Source organism: Acanthaster planci, linkage group LG21 (genome assembly GCF_054643075.1).
Source record: "Acanthaster planci isolate LZ-2023a linkage group LG21, COTS_SCS, whole genome shotgun sequence".
In the NCBI taxonomy this organism is placed as follows: domain Eukaryota; kingdom Metazoa; phylum Echinodermata; class Asteroidea; order Valvatida; family Acanthasteridae; genus Acanthaster; species Acanthaster planci.
This window is the reverse complement of record NC_141797.1, coordinates 10,164,200-10,174,029: the sequence shown is the minus strand read 5'-3', so window position 1 is coordinate 10,174,029 and position 9,830 is coordinate 10,164,200. Positions and strand designations below refer to the sequence as shown.

The 9,830-nt window shown below is 42.1% G+C and overlaps 1 protein-coding gene across 1 annotated transcript in view; it reads left to right on the top strand.

Annotated features, from left to right (window-relative positions):
• The first annotated feature begins 2,527 nt into the window (after positions 1-2,527).
• LOC110981193 (uncharacterized) overlaps positions 2,528-9,830 on the top strand; it is a 30,952-nt gene continuing 23,649 nt past the window's right edge. Inside the window, 2 exon segments of the mRNA XM_022238549.2 lie at positions 2,528-2,846; positions 3,662-3,768. Coding sequence (XP_022094241.2) covers positions 2,822-2,846; positions 3,662-3,768 — 132 coding nt within the window. The 5' untranslated portion in view covers positions 2,528-2,821.

The window sequence follows — 9,830 nt, the reverse complement described above, 5'->3', positions numbered from 1 at the left end:
TGCGTTGTAAGGCGTCAAGTGCGCTGGTCCTGAGCGCCAGCGCAGGGTGACCCCGCTTCCTATGCTTTGTAAAGTAATTGATAGCTCTAATATTCTGCTTCTGCTGTTGTTTTTGTCTGACTTGCTGAAATAGCCTTCCCTTCCACATAAGTCTCTCGAAGCTAAATACATCAATAAGCTCGAGATAGTACAACGACGTGCAGCAACAACTTTAGTAGAGAGACTAGTGTGACCGACAAGATCACAAACCTTGGGTGGGATACCCTAAAACAGCGTCGTGAAGCTGCTAGATCGATCTTGATGAAACAAATGCATATGAGTGAATATGCTATTCCGAAGTCTATTTTCAAGCATGCTTCCACAAGACCATGTAGAACAGTCACTGGAAATAGTTCTCAACTTGATTTGCCACACAGCAGAACTGAAGCGCACAGGAATTCCTTTGTACCCAGAACTTGTACAGATCTGAAAAGGCTTCCTGATACAATAGTCTCAACAATGTCAATCAGCTCTTTTGGGAATCAGGTTCTTGAGTTTATTAGATCCAGGGCTACGAACTTCAATTAATTTTGTGTCACTCCGTCTTGTCCCGTGGCTATACATGGATTCTGTGAATCTGGTGCTACTTACCGAAGAAGAACTGTTTGATTTTTCAACCAGCGAAAGTTCGCGCATGGTGGTCCGCAGATATACTGTCTGGTGACCTACTTCTTCTGCGCTACCTCGCCGATCGACTAGTTTATACACGTTCTGTCTAAGTTCAGAAAAATCGAAAGGACTATTGAACTGACTGTATCAAAATAAACTCGTCGCGTGCCTGGAAGAAGCTTAAGGACGTTAAAAGCGCTTACGCCCTTTTGCCGGGAAACATGATCAATGCAAAAAAAATTAAAATTCTCGGCAAAAGGACATATGTGGTACTGTTTCAGAGAAGACTGCACGAATCACAGTTGTACTACATTACTTATAATGCTCATTAAATAAGAGGAGAGTCAGATCGGCGTAGTGGTTCTTTCCTCGCCTTGGTCTGCGGGGCAGTCCGGGTGCAAATCTCGGCCCCGGCGGGGTCTTCATGTGGATTGGGTTTTCAGTTCCTACCTGAATGTTCCTATAAGGCTTCTCATTGGCTCCTCTCTAGCTCCGCAGGCATGGGCGTTCCTAGACCATTTTGGAGGGGTGGGTGCCACATGAAATTTGCCGACGGACCGTCACGCAAAACGAGTGTACTGTAGTCTGATTCCCTAGCCCGACACCTACCTGACTATTTTATTCGGCCGACAGACCATGACTTTGCCGACAAAACTAGCCAACGGGGGGTGGAGTGGAGTGAACACGATCCCGTTCTAGAGACGTCTGTGTCTGCAAGTTTTTTTAAGCTTGGGAGCTGCGGTGCGTAGGGCGCTTTTGGGGATATCCTTGGTGTCATTAATCATAAAAGATTTTTTTTTCATAATATAGATGATTTTCAACTTTGCGAATTTCGGCTGTTCCGGTTATCAGTTTGAGGAGCCAACCCTACGATATAAAAGTAAATCTGCATATAAAAATATACATGATTCATGATGGTAATGCCAGGATTTTATCGGGAAAATGCACGAACCCTAACAAAACCCAATTTTATCGGGGGGGAGGCCGAGGGATACAAATGACAATGTCACGTGGTTTTCAATCCCACCCCAGCCCCTCTCTGTTCATTCCTACGTATCCGTCCTACCCACTCGCCAGTAAGTATACCCAGCCAATAGGCTTGTGGCGGCCGCGGCACTTTCGTGAGCCCGCCGCTGATGGCGTAGGAGGGTTAGAACTTTGCAACGGCGTTATGATTTTTGAACAAAGCAGGCTTGCCGATAGATACTAAATCGAGACGATGATCAAAAGGAACAAAAATCCTGTTTTTCACAACGGAAACCTCAAGCTTGATACGGCCCTTGGCTTCTTGTGGGCCGGGGGCGCTGTTCAGATGGCGCTGTTCAGATGGTGTCGAGTCACAAGAGACTTTAAAACACGAGCTGAACTGTTCTCTTGCATTCCTATCCTTTTGTATCACTTTTCGGCGGTATCGTTGATTTATTTTGATCCATCTTTTTTTTGGGGGGGGTCCTTGTATATTGATGTTTTTCACCTTCCCCACTTCCAATTCCCGTCGCTACAAACAAAGCGCAGTTTCATTTCCGTCAGCCCCATATGTTTTAGTTCATTTCAGTGGTTTACAGATCATCTGTGTCCTACTTATTTGTTTTTTTTTTCGACCGCAATAGTTAGCAACCGGGCATGCATTATGTCTATTCCAATGCTTCCACTGACTGTCTCCCCGCTCCACCTTTCTCCTTTCTTTCCTAATTTTAAAGCAGTCTGAAATCTTTTGGCACACACGGAGACGGCAATGATCCATTTTTATCTGTTTATAAAGTCTTCCAGGTAGTAATTGAATCATGATTAATTGACCAATGGGAAAACAGCGATTCTGCACGTGACCTTTGGTCGACCTCGCATTTTGTGTGATTATAGTATTGTACGCGATTAAGGTGGATGGAAGTGACCAGGTCCCGGGATATCGAACGTAAATGTTTCTTGGTAACTTCAGCATCAGGTCCCAACCTTGAATGACACATCTGCTGTTGTTTGTTTTTCGAAGTGGAAAATATAATGATGCAGATTTTGACAGAGAAAACACACAAAAGTATCCTTTAACTTGAATAGGGAGATGTCCCCCCCACGGCTATAATCCAGCGTTCCGTGAATACGGAGACGTATTTAAGAATGGAAAATGGCGGCCGACTCTCCCCAAGGATGACACTCAAACGGCATTTTCTTCTCCAAAATGCCGCGTAAGAAGCCGACCACTGGTATGTGTGGTATTATCAATATTTCTTTTCCTCTAAAACGATATTTTGAATGTGCTCTGGTCATTCTTTGTGACATGTAAGCTTAGGATACGACCTGAGTTGGAACTGATTTTGCAAGGTTTGGCTTGTTTATGCACGGTATAGACCCGTTACATGGTTTATGTATGGCATGTGTGCCTAGTGCATATTATAAATCAAATGAACTCTTCAGTGTTGCACTAGTTTCCCACAAAATTTGCAATATTCTGCGTCATTTCTGCTCTGCTTTGTCTTGTAAATATAATACCTACCTTATCTATTCAGACAAAAAATCCAACACACATGAATGTGTGGATGCAATCATAATTATTAACAATGAAGAAAAACTTTCTAGGCTCAATGTTTTTGTAAATGTTTTTAGCCTAGCTTTATAAAGTTTATGCTAACTTACTTAGTTGAAATTTAGAAAAAAAAAAGGGATGTGGAGGAAAGCGAAGAATGGAATAAACTTATTGAGGGCAAGACTCTTCCAAGAAAGAATGCAGGACATGAAACGACGGGTAAACTGGTTAATATGAAATGGGCCAACTCGTACCCAGGTGAACTTGTACCTGAGTCAACTTGTACCCAGGTAAGCTCACATCCACGTCGATCAACTCGTAGTCACCAGTGCGCCAACATATGGGTTTTGAGGCATTTGTAGGCTGATTCATTTATAAAGATGAAATGATGACCGTCATTTCCTATCCTCATGTGGTCTGATTTCAAACATGTCACAGTTCTGCTTTCATGTAAACTTTTAACTGGTTCCTCTCCACTGTTTGCTTGTTTTGCAGAATCGGAAGACGTCTTACAATTACGATGCATGTGGGAGACCGTTTCTGTGTTCCAGTTTGTGGGGCTTTTCCGATCTAAATTCCATTTCAGCCAATTTGACATAGAGGTAAGGCACTACAGTTCCACTTATTTCACATAGTTTTAATTATCCTTGAAAAAAGTGGACCGACGTATGAAATGTCACAGTCCCAAAAGTTTCTCTACATTGTGTTTAAAATCATAACCTTCATTAAAGCAGGATTGTGTTTGTGTCAGTGTGTGTCAGGTTGCTCGCTTAGTGCCTTGTTCTTGAAGCATACCATTATAAGACAAATTGGAAGCTTCCATATTCTTGCCCACTTTGCCTGCCAGTCAGTCATACCACGTGCTGCTGGAATGCATCATACTTCCTTGATTTACACGTACATCAGGAACTCCACTGTTACGAAATTACCTCCGTGTACTGGGCTTGGATTGTTTAAAGGTGCAGTGGCTGAAACAGTCTCACAAAAGTTACACGCAGAATTTAGAGCCTGAGAACGACCAGAGCATCCTGGTCAAAACGTCAAGTTTACACTCTCTTGATTCCACACAGTGTACCCACAAACCTCAGTCTAGCCTCCACCATGCAGAGTTTCAAATCTGATTTCACTTGAATGGTAAACAGATTGCAGTCACGACATGGGAAGCAACAGATCCTTTTTTTAAGGAACATACAGGTACACATGTACAGTAATTTACTTGTTACTGTAAAAATTGGTATCGATAACGTTTATTCCTTATCAAACTGAGTTATGATCTCATAATCCTAACCATCTACATGTGGGACCTTTTGGCTAGGATATACAAGTACCCTGAATCCTTCAAAATCCTCCAACTGCCCCCGTGAAAACATTGGATTCAGCCTCAGTCCTCCCAAATCCTCTGATATTTCTTGAATATGTTCTGTGGAGGGATGCCCACTGCCCCAATCCTCCAAAATCCTCCGGCAGTTCCTCTCATTATGCTGAGGCAGTGTGAATGGCGTCCTGGAGCAGTGTGGAGGATTTTACATGTATAATGTACATGTAGGCATGAATTTATGCATGGCTGAACATTAAACTACACCAGGTCTAACCCACAACCTTGAGACAATGCATCCTTTTCAATCAGCCACACTTCTTTCTCATTCTTCCTTAATATCCTCCAAAATTGCCCGGGGGATTTGGAAGGATTGACATGGTTAGAGTTACATGTCATTGTTCATATTTTCATCAAGGATGGAAATTGACGTTCATCATTATGGAGCATACTTTGCAGTTTGTGCATGTGTAATATCGACAAAAATATTCCTATTTTTGTTTACATATCATATATAGCATACCAGTGGAAATGTGTACAGTAGATAGGTGTTGATGTAAACTTGGGTATCAGCTACATGTTTGGTGTTTACACAGTAAGATTAGGTAATCATGGACTTCAAGTAAACATGTGTATATACAGTCTGCTTCATGTGCCCAGTGCATTAGTATGTACATAATATGTACAAAGTACCCGCACTACAAATCCCACATAAATAATGCCTACACGTATGTACATACATATACATGAAGAAAATGCTAAAAACTTGTACATGTGCTTGTTAAAGGACACGTGTACTTCACACTTGTCACTTCGTATCTACCAGGAGCAGAAGCACCTGTTGGTTGAAAAGCGCCATGTTGGTAGGGACTGTTTATTTCGTTGGTAGGGGCACGACTGTGACGCATGTATTTCGTAACTCATTTGTGAATCAGCAAAGTGTAGTTCTGACCATAGGAGCCTGTATTGCTCGGAAATTGCCTTCCTCTCTTTGTCCTGCTCGGGGTGCATACCGTTGCAATGAATCTAATTTATGACAAGAGTGAACGTTCACAGATATACACATGTAAATTCCAAACTTGGTTTGTGATTCCTAAGATTGAGATGTTTAGTAAAATTGCCAGTAGTTAGTCATTACTAATGCATAGTAAAACTATTGAATTTATGGACTGTTGTACAATATACCAGTCAGTGTTGTATTCGAGTCCATCACAAGTCCCTTGACAAGGCCAGCCACAAGTCCCTTCACAAGGCCAGTCACAAGTCCCTTCACAAGGCCAGTCACAAGTCCCTTCACAAGGCCAGTCACAAGTCCCTTCACAAGGCCAGTCACAAGTCCCTTCACAAGGCCAGTTTCAAGTCCCTTCACAAGGCCAGTCACAAGTCCCTTCACAAGGCCAGTCACAAGTCCCTTCACAAGGCCAGTTTCAAGTCACTTCGCAAGGCCAGTCGTAAGTAACAGGGTGAACAAAAAGAATGCTTTTGTCACAGCTCATTTGAATAGTTTTGGAATTGGCTTAAGACTGAATGACTTGCGATGAACTTGAAATGGACTTACGTGTACATGTATGGGGTCTTGTACTTGTGATGGACTCAAATACAACACTGGTACCGTGGAGTTTTCTTAAATCTGTGCATCGCTGTGTTGTCTCATTTGTATCTGGTTAATAAATGTTTACATGTACATACATGCACCAGCACATTTGACCATACAACAATACAGTACATTTACATGAATGTGCAGTGGCCTTGATCGCCTGTGCACTTTTACAGAGCACGTTCTTGAATTCCCTTCCCCCAACATCTTCCATTGTGTATGACAGAGGCACATTATCATACATATACCTGTTTTGGTACATGGATGTGTTTGGAAAGCTTTTATAGGAGTCTGCTATGCCATTTCAGGAACCGGTACCCGTACCTGTAACGTGTAATGCTGCTCGTCAAACTCGTCTGACTGCAGAGTTAAAGCTACATGTTGTAGTTGGAGGATGCGATGATTCATCTTCCTTGATTTCACTGCACATTTCTGACCTGTCACCATAAAATGAGCTGAAAGTCAGAATTTTCAAAAACTGAGATATTTGTATTTTTGAATTCAGCAGAAAGAGAGCTTTCCAATGGTACGTACATGAAACACTATCGGTAAAAGTATAAGGTGACATTGTGGCATTATTCTGGCAGCTCTGGGTCTTTATTCCCAACATTGTTTCAGCATTTCAGGCTAGGCAGGATTAATACTTTCGTCAAATTGCTGAGAAAATGACATTTTTAAATACGGGATTCTGCGAAATATTTGGAATTAAATAGGAAATGGGTTACTCTGTCCAAATATTACAAAACCCAAAAATTGACCTCCACTTCAATATGACTTAGAACCCTCAAAATAGAAAAGAGTGGAATGCCACTTACCCTCATTTTATCGTGACTGGTCACATTTATCACAGTTTTTAAATCTAAGATTTTTTTCCTCCGGCCTGCATTACCACCCCCCAAAAACAATGCTCTGTACTTTCATTTTCACAAACAACTTGACGAATTTTTAGGCAGTTCATCAAGGTCTGGTAAGTTCCCTACTGACAGTCCTGGAAATTGCCTTTTTTTGTGTTCTGTGTAGAACTGTCCTTGGGGAATGCCTTTTCCCAGGCTGAAGTGACTTGACCTCTTCAAAAAAGAAGAAATTTAGCATCAATTATGGATGACTGGATTTATTTCAGTCGCACAGTCAAAATAAAATAATGCCTAATGTACAGTGTTGACATATACATGTACATATACACCTGAACGTATCGTGTACACAAACACATCCAGATGTGCAAGAAGTTTAACGACATACTGACATCATTATGACGCCATCAGATGTCGAAAGTCAGTGTACAAGAAAGATAACCCTGACTTTTTGCTTGCTTTTTTTAACTGAGTGACGTGCGCTCTTTGCACTTGATTATCACATAGACACGACGCTGTCAGTTTTAGCAGCATTTTTTGTCTGACCTTTACTTTCAAGGTTGTAGGAAGTTCAGAATTAAGTGCTAAATACATTCGAGGTGCCGCAGCTATGAAAATCTGGTTTAAACTTTAGCTCTCATGGAGGCAATCTCCAAGGAATGCTCAGTGACTGACTTGGGACATCCCTGCCTATCAGAGCAAGGTCCTGAAACAGTTTTTAAAGATGTTACGAGTGTTTTACTCTGCCATAAATTTTCTGACGAAAGTGCAACCAGAATCCAAGTATTTTTAAGTTCCAGGTATGCACACTACATGGTTTTGTGCCTCAATCTTGTCAGTGATGACATCATCATGGTGGAAGTCACACCAAGGAGAATTGCGTGCTCATACAAACCAAGGGGCCAATTTCATAGAGCTGCTTAATCACAAAATTTGCTTAAGCGCAAAAAAAAAACCTTGCTTGATAAATCAGGTTACCAGCCAAAGCTCCATGTGATGGATATTGTTTTGGAATGGTATTCACCTGTCTTTTGGTTAGCATGACAAGCAAGGTTTTTTTTTGCGCAAGCAAACTTTGTCCTTACATGTAAGCAACTCTGTGAAATTGGCCCCGGAACGGAACTGAAATATTTCTTTCAATAGGCAATATACATTTGTTTACATGCCTGCATATTGGATGATTATTTAACCATATAAGACTTACAACGCATTCCCACTTGAATTGGGAAAAGGTAGATCTTGATCCGGCATTTTGGTGTGATCATTATCTTATACAACGAAACTGCAAGTCGCGTTCCCACTTACGCTTGATCCACCTTTTCGGACGGACATGTCGAGCCCAGAAGGTCACAGAGTTCGGTGTTGCGCATGTTCTAGCTTGCTGAGCGCACACTCTGTGGCAGTATTGCGTGCTGGAGCGGCATGCATGTGACCCTGCGGTGTTTTGGGTTCGAGCTTCTACTGACGTGACAACCTTGAATCGGACCGAATGTTCAGCCTAGTACGTTGTCTCTTCAAACTTTGCTTCCATTTTTGATACTCTGTTACACGCTGCGGGCTATACACTAACACCGAATTAGTTTTTGATGGAAAGCAAGTGAAATTACACAAATGAAAAAGGTTAAGAAAAGGGACGAATGCACAACGAAAATTGTGAAAGGGCTAGTTACACATCGCGGCATGCATGCATCGCGCATGCGTGGTGACATATTTTGCTAGCCCGTAGTTTAGCAGTTGTTTATTGTGCAGGCTGTGCACGTCGGAAATTTTACATGAGCTACATGCCAAAAATGTATTTCTTTGTTCATCAGACCGCAAAAGTTTCGCGCCACTCGTGCACGGACGGATGTTGACAGGTCAAATTGCCGGATCAGATCAACTTTTTGCGTTCCCATCTCATCGTGATCCGCCAATTGCACGATCTGATCCACCAATTGGGGGATCTGTATCCTACTCCAGAGGAGGATCAAGAAAGGTGGATCTGATCCTGATCCACCTTATAACGGTTAGCGTTCCCACTACACACAATTGCCGGATATGATCCACCAATTGGGGGATCTGATCCGGCAATTTGGCAAAAGGTGGATCAGATCCCCCAATTGGTGGATCAAGTGGGAACAGGCTGATATTAACCAATCAGTGGATTTTAATTGTATGTTTGGCAAACTTGTGACGTTGGTTGTCGTGGGTCATTGTATACATTTGGGATGTGCTTTTCCCCAGTTTTGAATTGGAAGACCTTTAGACTCATGAATCAATTTCAGCACTGACTCGGGTACACGTACATGGAGACATGCCATTGTGTGATCAACAGGTGTGACACCAGAACATTTATTCAGCTACCCACTGGTTACTGGCAAACGTACATATATTCATCAGCTGCTCATCCGTGACGACAGTCAAGTAAGCCTTTCAATAAATGTGGGGCCCAAAAGTGTGACATTTCTGTGTCCCTCCAACACCTGGCCTGTGTAATTTGACATAGAAATATCACCGAAACAGTCTGACCTGGAAGTACACGTATTTTTGACTTATTTTGGAGGTGACTTATTTTGTGCTAGTACACTGTAAATTGCACAAATACGCTTTGGAATTGAAAGAGAGTGTTGTCAAACATGTATGTCACAGGTGCACAAAAAATTGGATTCCCATGTTGGAATCCTTGGCATTCTCGTGGCATCGAGCTACCTGCTAGATAGAGGACAGCCTGAGGACAGGCAAGAACATATTTGGACAGACACTTGTTACATGTTCCTTAATCACCCCCTCTCCCCCAATTGTTACATTTATGAAATCATTTACACTGGTGACCATTTAGTCAGATTTCCTTTCGAACCACAGGGACAGTGGAAACACAGCCTCAGACAGCACTAAGGGATATCACTCTCCAAAAACTTCACT